The 20098-nt window shown below is 34.6% G+C and overlaps 2 protein-coding genes across 3 annotated transcripts; both read left to right on the forward strand.

Moving 5' to 3' along the window:
- Window positions 1-5442: 5442 nt before the first annotated feature.
- On the forward strand, window positions 5443-10610 carry LOC147386183 (Cysteine proteinases superfamily protein). The gene is made up of 8 exons (XM_086424361.1): window positions 5443-5596; window positions 5691-5844; window positions 6360-6450; window positions 6597-6660; window positions 8281-8386; window positions 8495-8549; window positions 9196-9249; window positions 9911-10610. The coding sequence occupies exons 1-8, from the start codon at window positions 5575-5577 to the stop codon at window positions 10052-10054; spliced, it is 690 nt and encodes a 229-aa protein (XP_086280487.1). The 5' UTR covers window positions 5443-5574; the 3' UTR covers window positions 10055-10610.
- A 2745-nt stretch (window positions 10611-13355) lies between these two features.
- Window positions 13356-19613, forward strand: LOC147386184 (Reticulon family protein). Of its 2 annotated transcripts, none has more exons than XM_086423370.1 (4): window positions 13356-13675; window positions 13896-14070; window positions 18083-18294; window positions 19200-19613. In XM_086423370.1, the coding sequence occupies exons 1-4, from the start codon at window positions 13606-13608 to the stop codon at window positions 19367-19369; spliced, it is 627 nt and encodes a 208-aa protein (XP_086279496.1). In that variant the 5' UTR covers window positions 13356-13605; the 3' UTR covers window positions 19370-19613. The 2 variants fall into 2 exon arrangements, with proteins under 2 accessions (XP_086279496.1, XP_086279495.1); XM_086423369.1 differs by having other exon boundaries at window positions 13365-13675; window positions 13890-14070.
- The last annotated feature ends 485 nt before the right edge of the window (window positions 19614-20098 follow it).

The raw sequence follows: 20098 nt of genomic DNA on the forward strand, positions 1-20098 counted from the left end.
CTTGGTTCCTTATTAGTATCATGTTTCAGGAGATTAATTAAAGATATATAGTGCAAATCTGTAAGTTTGAAGGACTTTAATTAAAAATAAAATAAAAAATCAGATAAAGAAATATATTCTAGCTAAGCAATTCATAACAAAGGCATTTTATGAATTTACATAGGAATTGAGAAAAATACTATGACAAGTATAATAAAGCTTACTTGAAGGTGCCAACTTAACCAAATAGGTAAAGGCATGTGGAGTGTTGATCCCATAACCTTGGTTTAGAAGCTTGTTGAACCCATCTTCACTTTTGTTGACCTCTAAATATTGGTTGCCTAAAAAAAAATAAAAATAAAAATAAAAATAAAGAAACATACTTTAATGCATCCTTGCCATGTCGAAGGCATGTCTTTCAATCCTTGCCAAAGAAGAATTCTAATAGACATCCATTTTCTACAGAAGGCCAATTAACAATCCATTGTTGTGAGCTTGCATCAATGCCATTACTTTCTTGAACTCCTCCATCTTTATCTTTCCATGATTAAATGGTTTCAATCATTATTAACTACAACTCATAGACAAAAAATTATAAGCAACATAGTCAATAATGCAAATGGAAAGAATTCAGAAATTGAACCAAATGCATGATAGTTTCGCTAACCAAAACCCATATAATTAAAAAAAAATGAATAAAGGGGGAGACTGGAGGAAAAGAAGAACATACCCATCATTGTCATGGTCAAACATCTTGAATGCAACAGAGAAGTTTGATTATGGCATACTGAGTAGTGTTAAAAAAAGATATAACTGTCAAGATGTAACATCAACACAAAGAGCTTAAATCTGTATGAACCAAAATTGAGGGTATAGGATCTGAAAATCTGACTGTGTACTGCTCTTTATTTTATCATTCATTTGCAAAATAAAAGTGATAGATTAATAACTCACTCTGCAAAAGATATTAGCCCATCATTGTTAGTATTGAAATGCATAACAAATGTTGAAGAAGCACATTGCAAGTCTCCAAGACTGCACTCTCCTCTCAAATACCCTTCTCTAACGAAATTTGATTCACGAAGTGGAGCCTGTTATACTAAAATGGTTCCATCCCCCAATGGTTTTAAATAAAATCTAAAAAGTACTAAAAAAGAAGCCCAGAATAAAACAAACCCAATCATCAAAACATTTCTAAAAACAATTGAAACAAGAATCACCAAACTAAAAGAATAGAGTCAACACTAACAAATTTATAAATGAAAAAAAAGCAATAAAATAATAATAGTATATTAAGAAGAACAGGAGTTTATAACCTATGCAATAAATAGTTTTAAAACAACCAAAAGAAAAAGAAGCCAAAAAACAATTCATAAACAAAACCCATTTCAAATTGGGTCAATTCGAATCATCAAAACCAAGTTAGAAGATCGATAAAACACTTAAATCTTCTTCTTTAAAGGCTAAAAAAAATCGAAATTGATCCAAAAAGAAATCTTTGGATCTCTCCAATCAACAAAAAACACACTACTATGAGAAAGAGACACATAGAGATCATAAAGACAAATTTTTATCATAAATAACATAGAAAACTAAAATCCAAACCCTAGAAATACGATTCAAACAAATACTAAATCGAAAAGACTCTTGAGAGATCGAGATTTGAAATCTTACCTACTTTCTCCAATCAGTAGAAGCGTTATGAAGTAAGCGTAATCGACTCGAGCCCTAGAAGGTGACCTCGATTATTAAGAGGAAAAATTAGCAAAAAAAATAACCAGTAGTCTCGATTAGGTTCTCCAATTTGTAGAAGAGTTATGAAGTAATCGTAATCGACTTGAGCCCTAGACGGTGGCCTCGATTATTAGGAGAAAAAATTACCCAAAAAAAGCAACCAGCAGTCTGGATTAAGTATGCAGAGATCAGATTCAAAGAGTTTCTCTTAGCTACTGTGGACACGTGATTTATTCAATTTTAAATATATCATCCACTTTGGGGGATTTGGAGTCGTCACTATTCATATTTGAAATGGGTGTGAAAGGTCACCCGGATTGTATTTTTTTGAAATATCATGTTTTTTTGACATTTGATGACTCTCGTACGGATATGACTCATTTGGTCCAACTTTTGATTCAAGGTAAAGGGGTCCATTTTATGGAGTAGGAAAGGTGTTAAGCACCTTACTCCATCCACCATTGGTAATAATTTCGAACTCGGTCCATCTTAAAAATAAAAATAAAATAAGAAAAAGAATCGGAAAATCCGATATATGCCCTCAAGTATGAGGGGCTTTGATGTTGGTTCAATCCATTGAGGGCACCCTTATTGAAAAATGGGCCATTTGATGGTTCAAACAATGGTGGTATGTGTGAAGGTGTGAAGAAAGGGATAAGTAGAAGAGGGGAGTTGGAGGGGGTGTTCTTTTGTCCAAACCCACATTGCTCATTTGTTGACTTTTCTTGATGAATCCCTTTGACCTTCTCGGATTTACTTGAGAAGAAGTTGAGAGTTGAGGGTAATGGAGGTGAGTTGAGAGTTGAGAGTAGTGAGGTGAGTAGAGAGTTTTTTTTTAGAGATTATTTTTCTCAAATTTTCATTAGGTAGTGAGAGTTGAGAATGATGGGGGATTTTATAGCGTTTGGGAGTTATTTTTAAGGGTAAAATTGGATAAAATGAGAAGGAATGGTAGAATGATGTGGGGTTTAAGAGAAAGGTAGGGATAAATTAGAAGTGTTTGAAATGTACTTGTATAAGAAGGTTAAATGAGTTATTTTACAACTCAAATGGGTTGGATCTTTCAACCCATTTGGGTTGAGTGTTAGGTGAAGGATAATAAATGGTGAGGATTGGGTGTAAGAGTAATGGATGGGTTGATTGTTTGGATTTGAGAGAAGGAGGGGTGTAAGAGGGTGGTTGATGATATTTTGGGAGGGTGTGGAAGATGATGCCATGTGTTAAAATGGGTGTAAATGAAGGGTTGAAATGAATTGATGGGAGAGTATGAGTGTTTGATTTGAGAGGAGGGGTGTGGGTTTAGATTGTAGATGTAGGTTTTGTAGGGAATGATGATGGTAGATTAAGGGGAGGTATAGGTTAGGGGTGTGGGTATATTAAATTTTTTTAGAGAAAAAGTGATGGGTTGATGTGGGTAGATTAGGGGGAGGTATATGTTAGGGGTGTGGGTAAATAATCTTTATAAAAAAGGTGATGGGATAGGTTGGGGATGAGGGAGGTGAGTTGGGGTGGTGACATGTGTCCCACTTTGATGATTGTGGTGATTGGTTGTGATGTTGAGTTGGGTTGAGAATTGGACTTGGGTAATGAGTTGGACTTGGGTAGAGTGTTAGGTAGGTATTGTGTTGGATTGGGCTTAGGTTGTGGGTTGAATATGAATAGATTTGAGTTGAATGGGCTTGGGTAATTAGTAGAATAAGAATAGGTTTGGGGGTTGAGTTGAGTGGGCTTAGGTGAGGGGTTGAATAAGAATGGGTTTGGAGGTTAAGTTGAGTGGGCTTAGGTGAGGGGTTGAATAATAATGGGTTTGAGTTGAGTTGAATGGGCTTAGGTGAGGGGTTGAATAATAATGGGTTTGGGTTGAGTTGAATGTGCTTAGGTAATGGGTAGAATAAAAATGGGTTTGGACTTATGTTGGATTGAGTTGAAGAATGTAGAAGGGTGGTGAGGAATTGAGGTCCATGGGCCACGTGGGAAGCCTTAGGCCATTTATTGAAAGAAATAGAGGGCTTTTGGAGGTATGGGCTTTGAGGACCCCATTTTTTACTATCTTTTTGGACATTTTGCGTCGAGGGCCCAGTCAAATTTGGGTGTCTACAGCTACGATTAAGAATTTCAACAATCTTCTTTTATTTGTGTTTTTTCAATGGCTTCCAATTATATTGTAATGGTTCAACGTTTCATTAGCAGAAATGAATTCTTTTGGATAAGGTTTGTAAAAAAATTGAATAGGCAAAGAAGACAGATGAGTTTTTTTCTTATTGGATACAAAAGAAATTTATTTTCTAAATAAGGGTATTTTTGTAAAGTAAAAAATCGTACGAAACAATCTCCTTTTAATATAGTAATAGATAATAGATGCTACACACAACCCAATAAGAACAATTGTTGCGCCCTTTCTAAAAAAAAAGTAGAACGTGTCATCACCTACCCCTTTCCTTTATTAGGGACTTCCGTGAAATAAAAACGAGCGACTGCATGTGTCTTAAAGATTAGTTGAGTGCTAAAAAGTTCAAAATTACAGATTTTTACTCATTTTACCATTTAATCTTTACTATTATTTTACAATGAAAGAAGTTGAAGTACTTTCGACACCAAATTTTGAATCTCATAAATGCCCTCACTTTTACATATAAATTTAATATAATCGAATTCCGTTTTCTTGATAGGTTCATGCACTTTATTTTATAATAGGCCTCCAGTTCTTGCTTATTTCTTTTCTTCCTAGGTGACTTCCTGCAAGACAATAGGTATTAGTTGAGACATTGTAATAGAATAACATGAGAAAGAAGAAGGTGACTTCCCAAGTCTGTTGACCATCCTCTGAAATAGGTGTGATAAAGTCTGAAATCAGTCATGGGCATTCTGCGTTCACTTTGTTTTGTACTGTGGTTAAGGCCAGGCATTTCAACATGATGCCTGCAGTGGTTGATACAAGAGATTCGACCCCAAGAAACTGCTTTGATTCCAGGGACCAAGACACTGCATGCCAAGGAAGAGACTCTGGATCATTTTGATCAAAAACCAAGAAAATCACTTTTATTAGTTTTTCAAATTATAAAAATATCATTATTTTTTTGGGGAAATTATAAAAAAAAAAAAAAATATATATATTTCGTAAAAAAAATCAAATTTTTTCTAATTTATATGTAGGAACCAAATTCGATTCTTTAAGGGCCGAACTTTTCTATCTCCTCCAAATTCTCTCTTTTCGAATATTTATAAATAAAAAAAAAGTTTCTATCCTTTAAGGGCCGAACTTTTCTCTCTCCAATCAAGATCTTGATCAATTATGTAATCATGATTGTGATCGTGATCAAGATCAAGATCAAGATTGTGATCAATATCAAGATCAATATCAATATCAATATCAAAATTGTGAGCAAGATCTTGATCGTGATCGTGAGATCTTGATCTTGATTGGTGAGAGAAAACTTCGACCTTTAAGAGTCAAAATTTTCTCTCTCCAATTTTTAAAATTTTTTTAAAAATGTTTGAAGAGAGAGAATTTGGAGGAGAGAGAAAAGTTCGACCCTTAAAAGGTCGAAACTTTAATTTTTGTAAATACTCGAAAAGAGAGAATTTGGAGGAGAGAGAAAAGTTTAGCTCTTAAAGGGTCGAACTTGGTTCTCATATATAAATTCAAAAAATTTTGATTTTTTTTTTTATTTTTTTAATAATTTCCCTTATTCTTTTTCTTTTTCAACTTTATAATCTTCAAAAATCATTTAATTAATATTTTAAATTACAAATAAGCCCTTATGATATAAGCAATTTGATGAGTGTCACCAAGAGAACCAAGTAGTCTATTCTTCACTTCTTCGTTGTTCTAGTCTATCTCCGAAGCCATTTCTCATTCATATGGCGGGCAAGCCTTCGAACGGTACAAATCCCATCTCCTCTATTGAAAACCCTAGATTTGAATTCTTTATCCATCAATCGATTTCCCGCCACTTTTAACTCTCCTCTTGTTGCAGAGCTTCTTCTGGAGCAGCTAAGAGAGGGAACTGCAGAGTTCGAGCTCGTATCTTCGCCTGTTTCTCCAATTTCGAGCTCAAACTTTCAGAGGTTTTCTTCTTCATTTATCGGAGAGTCCAGTAATCGATTCTTCGCTAGAATTGGATCTTCTCTGTAAGTTACTTTCTTCACTGTATTTATCATTTCAATCTCAAGTGATTTTCTTAGATTGTGAAAACCTTAAACCCTAAATCATAACAAAAAGTGTCAGACTAGCTTAAATGATTTAGTAAGATTTTAAATCTTACTAAGGGTCGCCGCTCACATTGTGACATCCGATGCCACAGGGATGTAGGGGACAAAATTTTAAGAACTTTGAGTTTTTTTCTTAAAAAAAAAGAGAGGTTATTTTCACCGTTTAATTTTAATTTTGGGACTTCAGTACCTTCAACAACTTGGATAAAGCTCAAAACACACACACACATCTATATATATATATATATATATATTAGTTTTTTGTAGGCTGTGATGTTGGATTGCCAATCTGGTAATCCATGTGGCCCAACGACCCTTAATAAGGAAAGTGTTTTTCAAACAGAAATACTTTTATTTCCGAAAAATATTATTTGGTTGGAAAAAAAAAAGAATTAAAAATTTAAAATCATTAATGCAATTTTTGGGATTTAAAGGGGTGATGGAATTTCACCGGCAATGAAGAAATTAGAGCGTTATTCAGTTCAGAAAGTTACCGGGGATGGTCGCTGTATGTTTCGTGCACTGGTAACATCTCGTTTCGATTCTACGCTGCTTATTTTGGCTATTTTTAATTTTTCTAAATCTTAGATTTGCATTTCGATAGCATTGCTTCATTACCACTAAAGATTAAGTTGTTGTGACTTATTATAAAACCCGGATGTAATCCATAGGTAAAAGGAATGGCTATCAACAAGGGAATCAATATTACTCCACGGGTTGAGAGAGATGACGCTGGTAATATGATTGACCCATTTATATTCTTGGTTGATGTGAATTTGTAATTAAAGTTAGTTTTGTTTGTTCATGTGACTTTGGAATGGGATAGTTCTAAAGTTTCTCAACTTGGTACTACCTCCACTTTGAAAATGCCGTGCCCACAAATATGATGTTTGGTTGAAATAAAGCCACGACATTTTTATTCACGTTTTTCTTACTGGGTTTCCCTCACTCTTGTTGCCTATGTTTCCTTTGGTGTTTCCATCAACAGACAACACCTTAAAGTTTATTTATTGCTTTCTATTGTAAAGTTCTAATCCAATACTGACGTAGCGGAAGCATGTGAATCAAGAGATTTGATGGGAATTAAGATATTGTGTTCAATGAGACACTCAAAATCAATAGATTTTATTGATAAACAAGCAATAACTTGAAAGAAAATAAAACATCAAGCTAAAAAGTAATAAAGAGAGAAAAGATAATTGAATCGATGATGATTATTAATTTTTGGATTTGGAGCTCCTTATATAGATAACTCCATCATAACAATTTAGAATTCTACTAAAATACTAAAAATTAACATTCCTAACCTATTTATAAAATAGTACTAACTTTCTAATCCTATTAGAACTTAGATTGAACACTTTTAAGCATTTCTGAATATAGCCTAAATAATAAAAACAAATTTAAAACAAATTAGAAACTAACAAGGAGTTGTACTCCTAACATAACTATGAAATAAAAATCCTACTAAAACTCTAACTAGGATTGTAGATATCTTACATCAAATACATCTCTCCATATTTCAATCTATGAAAGGTGAAGGAGAGCAAAGTAGTCTGAAATTCTAATCTAACACCTCTCTCTATATTTCAATCTGTGAAAGTGGAAGGAGAGCAAAGAAGTATGAAGTTCTAATCTTAAAAAGTAGTCTTTCTATATGTGCCTTTTGGAATTTGAAAAGAAAACTGGTAATTATGTGTGGATATCCTAGAAGTAGGCTTAGACCCATATCTCATTTGGTTTGACACATTTCAAAGAAACTTTGAGGTCATGGGTTCAAGTCCAGCTTACCCATATAAAAAAAAAAAAAGAAAGTCCCTGAAGAAGAGCTATGAACTATGACCATTCAAGGAGCCTTTAGAAAAATCCCTGCATGGGTTGTCTTCCATGGTCTATGGGAGTCGTTGATGCCTATCTGCCTAGGGTGACATAGTTAGGGTTGGAAGTGCTTAAAGATCTTCAAGAACTAAATATTGCTTCTACTTTCTCTTCTGGTCTCTACTTTCTACACAAACCTCAGCTCTCTCACTCTCTTGCTCTTTCCAAGAGAGAAAAGTAAAACAGAAACCTTGCATTCAATCTCCACAATGTGGTATTTCACAAGTTATGGGGGTGTAGGGGTGTAACTTGGCAATGTTGAGATCTTGAAGATCAGTCACTTCTGAAACCAACTCCCACCTTTGGCTTGCATTACCCTACGTCCAACATATCATTTGTTGATACTTGATATCGAAAACTGTCGGGTCTGTACATGGAGGGCTGGATTTGTATTTTTTATTTTTTAGCTAAGTTCATTGGATTTAGATTATTGTACCTGCATGTACAAGAATTTAAATAGTTTCATAACTAATGTAGATGAACTGCGGATGGCTGTAAAAGAGGTAATATGTGAAAGTGATAAAGAAAGACGTCAGTATGAAGAAGCACTTGTTGCAATTACCGTTGATGAGTCTTTGAACCGGTTAGTATCTCTACATCTCAGAAGTTCTACAGTATTCCTTTTGTTTTCTCATGCTATTGTTTTAGGATTTCACCAGTGTTTACACAATAATTAAATGCCTTACTGTAGATACTGCCAACGCATTGAACGATCTGATTTCTGGGGAGGAGAGTCAGAATTGTTGGTGAGTTTTCTATTGATACATTCTTTCTAATGCCCCTATCTGTGAACTCCACTTATTTCTTTTTATTTTTAGTTTATTTTTATGTTGTCGAGAGAATTAGGGTTGGGTCAGGTTCGCTTTCAAATCTGTGGGTGAAAGCCAACCTGAACTAGACCCAGGATGAATCATTCAATGCGGACGGTAAAGACACAAGCGGACTGTTACTCATTCCCTCCATATTAGGTTTCATGATAAATATAAGTATTTCAGCATCTTGGGCAATCCCAAATCCTTCATATAAACTGTAATTGATTGCTTGAAGCCCAAAACCACACTAATTAACTCATTTGAACCAGCCACTACTGAGACTACCAGAGATTTTATTGTTGAAGAGTTTTATAAAGTTGTACACATAACACTCCAACAGCTTAAAATCGATGAAATATAATTGTAATCCTATACTTGAGTGAGTAAATGATCAAAGACGAAGCACTCGTTAAGTGCACGATGCCTGTGAGCAATATTTGATTATTTGAACGAGTTCAAAGGTTAACTAGCCTTAAATGTTGGGTCTCTTTATTTGGCATATTATGAATCTATATCTATGCATATTACACATACATATTGCTTTGTTTCAAAGGACTGATTATATTAATTCCTCCCTCAGGTATTGTCAAAGTTGTGTCGTCAGCCAATCGTTGTGTACATACCAGAGCATGAGGTATGTTTTCTCCCTGAACAAAATATTATGGAGTCAGACGTTGACTTATTTAATATTGGTTTGTTTATCAAATAAAATGGAAGTCTAAATTGACTAAGTGGATTAAAACACATAGTAAAAACCCATGTAAATCCAATAAGTGTTTCTATAAGACAGCTTCGTCAATGGCCAAGGATATCTCTAAACAACACACATCAGCAGTTGTACAGATGTTATGTTACATAGAAAAATATATACAGAATAATTTGAGTGCCCTTTTAACTTTAGAGGGGCAATCTTTCTTTTCCCTTGTTAAAGAATTGCACTAGAAATTTCCAGAATCGGGAGGTACCAAAATCACTCCCGTCCCATTTAAGATAAATATTCTCTCTTCTATCTTCATGTTTTGTAAGGATAAGTCATTAGTCTGGCTTCCCCGCCCTTATAACCAAGGTTTAAAATCTCATCTTGAGGCAGTGTCTTACTTAGGAGAAAATCTGATTTCGTTCTTGTCTTGGCCAAAACATTACGAAACAGAATAGAACGTTGAATTATGCTTGTACCACTGAACGGGGCCCAAAGAGATTTATAAAACAAAAACAGTACTTATGCACTTAAAGCAGATCATTGACAATTTCCATTTGATAGATTTATGATGTTTCATGTTGCTGACCATGTACAGCATACAAGGGGAGGATGGGGTAGTGGTTTCATTCCAATTGCAGAGTATGGAGCTGAGTTTGGTAAGGCGTCAAGGAAGGGAAACCCGAGGAAGGCAGTGAGGCTTTTATACAGTGGTAATAATCATTATGACCTACTAATTTGAGATAAGTCTTAAGTGTATTTTGTATTCAAGAATGCGGAAACTGTGTTTAAACTTTTACTGTGCCAGGACTTTGGATATTATAACGTTGGCCGCAATGTGGAAATCATCAATTAACTAACACATTCATAGTCCGAACATGGAACATTTTCTAAGGTGTGCAAATTTTTTGTGCAACCCTTAAGACAACAATGCCTATAATCGGAGTCTCTTCTTGCGAACATCAATTGATGAAGTAGATTCAATTTCTCCCTTGAGACTCTTAAGAGGAAAGCAAAGCAAAGCAAATAGTAAAGTGGGAGCGATAGAGCTTCTCACTGAAGGATACAAAGAAGTTATATATACTCATAAAAAAAAGGATACAAAGAAGTCAAAACGCCACTGCATGGACGAAGATTTCTTTCAACGAAATTCAACATTCGAAACGAATCTCTCATGATGCAATTGCTATGTGATCATATAAAGATGCAATGCAGTTAAAATGTTATGCATGGAAGAAAATTTCTTTCGGCAAAATTCAATATTCCGATCAAATTTCTCTCATGATGCAATCCATCTAGTATTGAAAGCTTGAACATTTTTCTAGAGGTGATTCGTTGCATAACAAATAGTTCGGTCCACTGGCTCTTTGTCGGGTAAGTCTCTATTTATGGAGGCTATGAGCAATGTGATTTACTCCACGCTTGCTAGGATGGGGGTGTGCAAAATTCATAAGCTTGCTATTTTTATTTTTTTAAATTTTTTTTCAGAGGGATATTTACGAAAATGTGACCAACTTTTGAAGAATTTATGATTCTGACTCACTGTTCATTTTGTAATTATCAAAACATGAACAGTACTGATATCGAAGGTTTTCCAGTGACAATTTCACAGGTTTAAAGTGACAATCTTGTAATTATCAAGGGACTATTTTGCAGAGTGTGCTATTTTTAGTGAAATTGTCATTATACAAACCAGTTAGGGGGAAAAATCAGCGAGTTTGTCACTTTAAACCTCACTTGAAAATCCTGCAATTTCACACGTTAATGTTTCCGTAATTAAAATGCAGTTGGTTGGAATCGTAAAATCATCAAATTCAGCGCACGAAATGGTAATTTACTCCTTTTTAAATCTTTATTAATTGGTTCAAATGATTCAGTTCAGACATTACAAATGTGAGAAATTGTTAAGAAATGCTATAATTAGCTTGTCCTACCTCATACTTAATAGTTAAGGTAAGTAAAATGAAATCTTTTTGTTTGGTAGAAATAGTTAATAATGGAGCTGACATGAGAGATTTAATGTGGGTCTTTTTAGGAGATTTGCTTTAAAAAAAAAAAACAGAAGAAATATTGGCACACCGGGTTTTATTAAAGTATCGCCTCTATAAGATTATTCTTCCACATTGATGAACAGAGCGGATTAATTAGATTTTTGAAGATGGTCCGAGCATATATGATGTATATTTTAATTGTAATTAAGATGATCACTTTCTCGTGATGGAATGAATATGATAACAATTACTAATTTAGTATTGGGATGGCACCATCTGCATTATTATATAGAAGGATATCAATTACCAAATAGTATAGAATATTAGGCGGCACAAAGCAGACAGAAGAGTTGACATAGACAATTGTTCAGATGAATGAAGAACACAATAGGTCTAACAACAACCTCAATAAAAGATCAAACCCCCCAAATCAACACATAAATTTCAGCAACTTGAATTAAAATCGAATAAAAAATACAAACCATCCAAAAAGATTTACGATATGTAAAGGTCTCTAAGACCTCAATCCCATGGGATCACTTGAAAGGTTAGGCTCAACTAACTCAAATCTAATTTTCTTTTGAGTCGTGCTGGAGTGATCTCAAGCTGAAATCTCATTTCGCACTTCATGACATGAAAGTGGATAGGAATCAAAGTTGATAGATACAAGTGAAAAAGTATCTATGATTTCTATCCACTTTCACGTCATGAAGTACGATATGAGATTCTAATTTGATGTAACTGTTGGAATCTCATATCGCACTTCACGACATGAAAGTAGATAGGAATCATAATTGATAGATACAAGTGAAAAAGCATCTATAATTCTTATCTACTGTCATGTTATGAAGTAAGGTATAAGATTCCAGGTTGATGTCACCTCAGCCCATTACTCTTTTCTTTTCTTTGGTCCCGTGTGTGTGTAGGGGTGTCCCACTCTTGGCCTAGATGTAGGCTAACAAAGAACATTAAAACAACAAGCTCTCCCAACTTTCCCCTAAACACACTTTTCAAAACAAAACATAGAAAACAGGCAAATATTTAATATATAAAGCCAAGGAATTATTAAAACTCTTTTAACTTCCCCAACAGACTGCCCTTTTCCATAACCTAAGGTATATATAGCTTTTCTTGCCTTTCCATTGGGACATCCCACCAAGGGTGTTGTTTCCAATTGAGTTGTCACTTTATTGTGCACAAGAACCATTTAACTTAAAAATGATAATTGACATTGACTCGTCACGAGTTAACTCATAGCAATTTTTAAAAATCCGACCGATAATTGGATTGAATATTTGTTAAATTGGACAGATCGTAGTCAAATCATAGTTCAATTCGATCGAACTATATATATTTATTAAAATATGTATACATTTTTCTTTAAACATCTTTATTTATATATATGCAAAAATGATTCATTAGTCAAACCACTAGTTTGGTCCAATTTTTTTAAAAACAAACTTGTTGATAAGGCGTAAAATGGGTTGGACTTAACCCTAAATATGAGTGATCCAAGTAAAAACAGATCAAATAGTGGTCAACGTCTCTTGACCTGACATTATGCAACTCGACTGACCCGAATCTAAGGAGAATTTCTCTGAACCCTAGGGGATGTTTCTAATGTGAAATGCAATTCAACCCAACATGACCTTGGCTGGTATGATTCGAGTCGGGTCCAGATTCAACTTTTTTTTATATCCAAATCTAAATCTGGATATACTTAGATCCGACCCGGATCCAACCCATTTTATACCCCACTTTTACCACCCTTGCACGATGCCACGATAATCCACTCACCTGTGCACGTTAACGAGCTCTGCCAGAAACAATCTAAACCGTTTCAAGAATGTGGGCCCCACCGTGTTTTAGTCGTTCGTTTACATTACGATAATACCCTCAATCAATATCCATAATACCATCAAACACCGAAACAGATTGAAGTAAGGAAGAACAAACTACAAAGCAGCCCACATGCAGTGAAGTTGGTTATGGAAGGAAAGTCTGTTTTGACGTTCTCTCTAAACCTAAAACTACTAATTTTTTTTTTACTTAAAAACAAAGGAAAAAAAAGAAGAAAAAAGACGAGTGGTTTCAAGCTTTTAGGCTGGATTCTAAAACCACCAACCCCACCTTCCAAAGCAGGGGAATTATTACCATTGTGGACAAAAAAGGTGAGAGTGGGACTACAAAAGCTCAAAACCACTTTTCGCAGTCCCATCAAAACCACCACCACCAATTCTGTTCATCAGATCCCCAATAGAAGAAGAAATCCGGTTTCGGTTCTCAATTTCTTCTGCTGCAAATGGGCTCCTCTTCTGATCGTTTGTTTAACAGACAAAGAACAGTTCATGAGATCCTTGGTGGAGAATTCGGTAAATAAAATTTTCGCTTATTTAATCGAAATTGTGATTTTCTTTAACAAACTAATGGAGAATTGGGTGAAGAGATGCTAATTTCAATTTGATTTATGATTTTAGGGGTGATGGTTGGGTTTCTTTATATTTTGATTGAAGATTCATGGAAGATTTGCAGTTTTTACACATATGGATTTTGATTTTAAGGTTTATATTGGATTTGGTTTAACAGTTGCAGATGTGATGCTGTGGAGGAGGAAAAATTTAACAATGGGGATACTGTTGGTGACACTTGCTGCATGGGTGGTGTTTGAGAAATCTGGTTATACTCTGCTTTCGCTTGTTTCTAATGTTCTTCTGCTCTTGTTTGCCATTCTTTACGTTTGGGCAAAATCTGCAGCGGTTCTCAACAGGTAAGCTATTTGATCCGATGATGTCTTCGTCAGCAATGCAAGATTGCAATTTATAGGATTTGGTAGATATATTGGACAATGACACAACATATGGGAAAGAAAATAGAAACACAATGTAAATAAAAATTAATAAATTAAATAGGAAATTAAGTAGAAGAGAAGAACCCAGATTCCACATATACAAATTAAAACTTGAAAGGGATCTTTCTGATTCTCGAGAATGAGGGGGCAAAGGTATTGATTGAGGAAGATCTCTTGTTCTTATTTTAAGTTATAAGATTCATTATAAGTAATACAATTCAGATCATGATTGGATTCACATATGTTTGGTAAAAAGTAGAATCTTTCCTTTGAGAATGACCAAAAGATGGAAAGTCTATCTACATTAACCCACACCCCATGAGGATTGGATTCAACTAGGAACGTATCAAAATAAATGAATAAAAACTTGTAAATCATATTTTTTGTACTTCTATTGTTCTATACATATCATTACTTTATGGTGTTCTTTGTTGTATTTTGTGTAATTTAAGGTTTTTCTTTCTTTAATTTTGTCTAATTGGGTAGGTATACAAGAGGTGAGGTATACTTTAGCTATGATTCAGGATTATGGTTTCCTACACTATTTTCTAATGGATTTATAAGTTTGGTTTGATCTAGTAAATCTTTGCCATATGCTTTTAGTTTAAGTATTTCTTGGTTATGTGCAGTGAGATTTTGATAGGGGCATAATTAAGAGTTTTATTACGTGTAATATGGTTGATTTGATGCCAAACATGTTATAAACCCTATGTAACAGGGTAATTATTCCCTTTTAGGGGTTTGATCTGGTTAGACTCATGTTAGGTTCAAACATACTTATATAACTAAGTAGGGAAATGTCTTTTTTTTTCTTTCCATTGACTTTTGTATTGCTCTTGCCAAAAAACAAAAGAAAAAACAGGTGGCTACAATCACTCCTGAAATATTCAATTTGTTACTTGTAAAATGTATGTATCAAAGAGTATGGTTGCAAAAGGTGTCTATGTGAATATAGGTTTGGAGTTGTGGAGAGAGACGTAATTTGTTTTGATTAATGATGTAGAATTTTGTCTAAAAAATAAATGAACAAAGGGGAAAACATTATGCTTTTATCAGACTCTTGTGAACGATATTCTCAAGTATTTTGGCAATTCAAATAATGTGCCTTTTTGGATGGTTAAGACTTGGGACTGTCTTATTTTAAGTTGTGACCAAATCAAGAATTGGCCTTTTAAATGGAAGGTAGAAATAGATGGGTAAGTCCCATCAATTCGATGGTGGATGGTTCTAAGCATGGAATTGTTTCTTGGTCGGTGTTTCAAAAGGCTTTTGAGCCTAACTCCTTGAGCTTGTCTTGTGATATGGTTTCCTGAAATGCTATGCACTTTATTAAGAAGGAATAAAAGCTCGTGGGATATACATTTTGTCCATTGAGACTGAAAAAGGGTGATGATTCATGCCATGTACACCTTTATTTCATAGCCCGTGTCAAAAGTGTGTACCTTATGTGCATATCCCAATGGTGGCAAGTTGTAGTAGCTTAAAAAAGTTTAATTTATTCTCTCTGTCCTTAGTTAAAATTAATAATATATTCTTGGAAAATGTTGATTGATGAAGGGCTATGGAACTTATATGTAGAAACATACTGATGCAATTATATCACAAATTCCACTAGAAGAGTGGAGAAAGTGGTTCTTGGAAAATCTAAATTCTAAACAAAAAAATAATGATTACTAAAAGAATCTTGGTAGTGGCTTGAATAATCTGATTTTGCGTGGTTGGCTTGCTCCTAATTTCTGCATTCTTTGCAAAAGAGATGGGGAATCTGTTGATCATATCCTTATACATTGTCCTTCCTTGTTTGGGATTTGGATGCACTTGTTCTCTCTTCTCTAGGTGGATTGGGTTCTCCCTTGATCCATTTTCTTGCTTTTGATAGAGTGGACTAAGAATGTCTTCTCCAAGAGAAAAAGAAACCTTTGGGCTATCCTTCCTTTTGTCATCTGTTGCGGTCTTTGGAAATAGAGGAATAATATGGTGTTTCAGGGAAAGGAGAATCCTTCTCAAGCGGTAATTCCAGAGATCTTGGGGCTACTTTTGGGCTAAATTAACCAAGGACTTCGAGGGTTTTCTTTTGCAGATTTCGTGTTTCAGTGGGATTCTGTGTGTGCTTAGTGGTTGGTCTTGGGGTTTTTAGTTTGGCCTTGGGTCCTTTGATTGTCTTTCTTTTCTTTTTTCATTTTTCTTCTTCTGTATTGAGTGCTACCTCTGTCTCTTTTTCTCTTCTTCAGGTTTTTAGTAAAAGAATTGTTTTGGAAAAATTGGTTAGACTTGGCAACAAATAGAAGAGTAGAAAAATATTTACAGACTTGCTGATGTAGAACCACCTAGATTTGTTTGATTCTAAGGTTGATATACTTTGGGAAGGGTGGTGGAAAGACTTATTAGATGGTGACGAAGAAGAAAGAAAAATGATAGAAAATGGGTTTAAGCCCAAAAGATTTTGTTGGCCATTGTGAATGGTTTCAACAAGGTCAATTGGATATGTGAAATGCATAAATGAAAAGTTATGCAATTAAGAATATGATGTGATCATTTAACCAACCCAATAGTGATAATTTTTCAATGAGAAACTAAATTGGCCTAATGGGGGAAGGCTTCAGATATTTGATCTAAACTAGCAAAACAAATAATATAAAAATAGAGAAGATGAAGAAGAAGAGGAGATATAATAAGATAATACCTTGAAATCACTCCACAGGTTCATGGCATCACATCAAGTCCAATCACTGGAGAAGTTGTACACTTTTTTTGTTCCATGAACTTAGAAAAATCAATTATAATAGTCATATATACAGCCAGGGGTGGAGCTAAGATTTTGCCCATGTGGGGGCAACTAAGAGTAGAAATTTTTTTGTGGGACAACTTAGAATGAAACAAATATTTTGAGGGGGCAACTAAGAGTGGAATTTTTTGTGTGGGGGCAAAAGCTCATTAATCCCTATACTTTTAAAATTCTTGTGGGGGGCAATTGCCCTCACTGTAAATCCGCATCTGTATATAGGTTTTCATATTTTAGACGCTAGACCCTAATCCTAACATGACTTAAACATTAACGTTGTTGACCATGAGATGCAAATCCTTGGTATGTTACAATGGGTTTGTACTTGGAATATGCACTAAGGCCATACATTTTTGCACTAGCTATGGATGGATTATGGTCCTACACAAGGAAAGGTCCCTGGTGTATGTTACAGTACAGATGATTTAGCATCGAGAGAAGAAATTAGAGCAGTAAATTTACTAGCACAGAGCTTTAGAGGGAGACATTATAAACTAAGGGTTTTTTTTTTAATGTAGAACCAAGGCAAGATTATATGCGGTGCAACTTGTTTTTTTAGTGGTAAGCCTGTTTTAACGAGATCAGTAACTCAGTGCTGGGGGGAATTTTTCCTAGGGCAATGGTATCATCACTCAAACTTTAGAGTGGTAAGCCTGTTTTAACAATAATTCTGCGATGGTGTGACCCACAGAATTATTAATGGGTGAATAAAGTGGAGAAGCGCTTCTTGAATGTTACTTGGTTGACATGTAACAACCAAACTAGAGGGTAAAATTTGACAGGATGGTAACTAGACCATGCATATTTGTTGTGATCAGAAAAAAAATGCATATTTGTAGAGCTGAATGTTGGGCTATAAAGAAACATGTTCATAGTATGATTTTAGGAGAGATGACACTGTTGAGATGGATGGTGGTAGGATTAATAGAAACAAAATCACAAATGAACATATTTTAGGAAATTTAGAAATAAATCTAATAGGAAAAGTGAGGGGAGCATGCTTTGATTGGAGTAATTTTTAATTTTTCATAAAGAAGCTCAATGTTGTTTGTTTGTCACTTTAGTTTCTTTAAGTAACAGGAAAATCTAGATCTCATTGCTTTTCCCTTGTGAACATCAATCTTATTGTCTAATTGGTCTTGAATACAGACCGCCTCCACCTCTACCAGATTTGCATCTCAGCGAAGAAGTGATAAATGATGCAGCAGCTTTATTCCGTTCTCGTGTGAACACGTTGCTCTTAGTTTCTCGGGACATTTCCCTAGGGAAGGACTCGAAGCTGTTTTTCAAAGTAGCAGTGTGTCTCTGGCTTTTCTCGGTCTTTGGTGGTTGGACTGATTTCCTTACTTTGGGTTACACAAGTAGGTTTCTGTTTTTTTTTTTTTTTTTCCTTATATAAAAAAAAAGGTTTCTGTTCTTTTTTTCAATTTTATAATGTATCATGTTTCATAAAATTGAGGTAAAAAAACAGGGTGATGCCCATTTCCCTGGCTCTTGTGGAAGTAAACCATGTCCCCGGGAAAATTAGATTGGCATTAGTTTGAACTATTTTCCCATGGTGTTTAAAATGCTTCTGCATTGCTACAGATCCTTGTTAGCAATCTCCTGTTTAATTTGCCTCATTTTTTTTTTCAAAGAAAGTATTATTCATCCAGATTAATCGAAATAATTTGAGTATTTTAAGTTAAAAAAGAATAGAATGTATTTTTACAAATTTTTATGAAATTCGATCGGAAAAATGCTATTGTAGCGTGTTGTATGTAGTGAAGTGTAAAACTTGTAAGTTGTAACGTGTCATGCAAGTTCGACTTTGAAGTGGCCAGGCTTCAAAATATTTTAGGAACCATCCTTTTAGGTGATACATCTCTTGTCTTTTAAAAAATTATGACATATGTTCATTTGAGATACCACCTTCATTTTTCAAACTAATAATTTACCCATTGACTTTGGTCTTTTTTTATAAATCCATGAAAAATAACCTCAATTTCCCTCATTATTACCATCATCACCATTATCATTATTACCATCACCACTATATCATCACCTTCACCACCACCATTAACATCACAATTTGACATTGAGCATACAATACACATATAAAGCATATGTCGCATATTCTGTTTGCCAAAATTTTGCAACCCAAAATCGAATAGAACTAGAAATTTTCACGTATCAAAATTTTGCCTTATTTTGAATTGCTAACAAGGCTTCAGATTGTTCCTTTTTATCATTTACTGGGATTTATTCTTTATCTTGGCATTTGCAGGCCTTGTAATTGTTCTTACAGTTCCTGCACTGTATGAGAAGTATGAAGATCAAATCGACAAATATGTGTTGATGACGTACAGAAAATTGCGAATACTGTACGTAAGATTTGACACGGAGTGTCTCAGCAAAATCAGAAAATGGATTTTGGAGAAGAAAAAACTAAGTTGAGCTGAGTCCATTCCCCATGTCTGCCCCCCACTTTTTTTTTACCTTAGCTTTTGTCACTGCTCAGAGGTTTTGACTGTTGAGCCTGTGCAGCAAGAGTCGGTCTTTGATTTCAATTTGTGAACCATGGGTTTGAGGGAGATTGTGAAGGTGGTCTTTCTTTTTTTGGTTGCAAATGTGAACAGTTGTGAAACATTGTCTTAAAAAGAAACGCGATACAATTTTTTGTGTGCTTTGAGATTTTTAATCACTGGTGTTGGAAGTTTCTTTTTTCTTCAAAATTTTATATGGAGGGAAATTAGACATCACCCCTTCGGATTTTTGTATATATTTGAGATAACCCTAGGTTTTTTAGCTGATGACATACCACTTTATCAGTCTTCTTTGTGAGATCAATGTAAATAATTGAAATTTGTTTCATGATTTATACAATCTGGCCTGGACATTTTGTAGAGATCGGAATGATAGATTGACATAAATCTTTTGGTTTGTCAATGAATGTTCTTAAATGTATCTAAATGTTTCAATCTGTGAGTTTCAGATTTTCTTCTAATCAAAACATTGCCTCATGACCAAGATTGTGTACTTTGATTCTCTCCTCAGGTAGAGAAGTTGATGTTTTGGATGACAAAACCCCAGAGTGCACACCACACATTTTATGTCCACCAAGATCAATACATGCGGATGGCCATGCGTAAGGCTCCCCTGAACCCTAAGGCTAATGAAATGTCA

Source organism: Akebia trifoliata, chromosome 14, assembly GCF_017979445.1.
Source record: "Akebia trifoliata isolate Shusen 1 chromosome 14, ASM1797944v1, whole genome shotgun sequence".
Classification (NCBI taxonomy): domain Eukaryota; kingdom Viridiplantae; phylum Streptophyta; class Magnoliopsida; order Ranunculales; family Lardizabalaceae; genus Akebia; species Akebia trifoliata.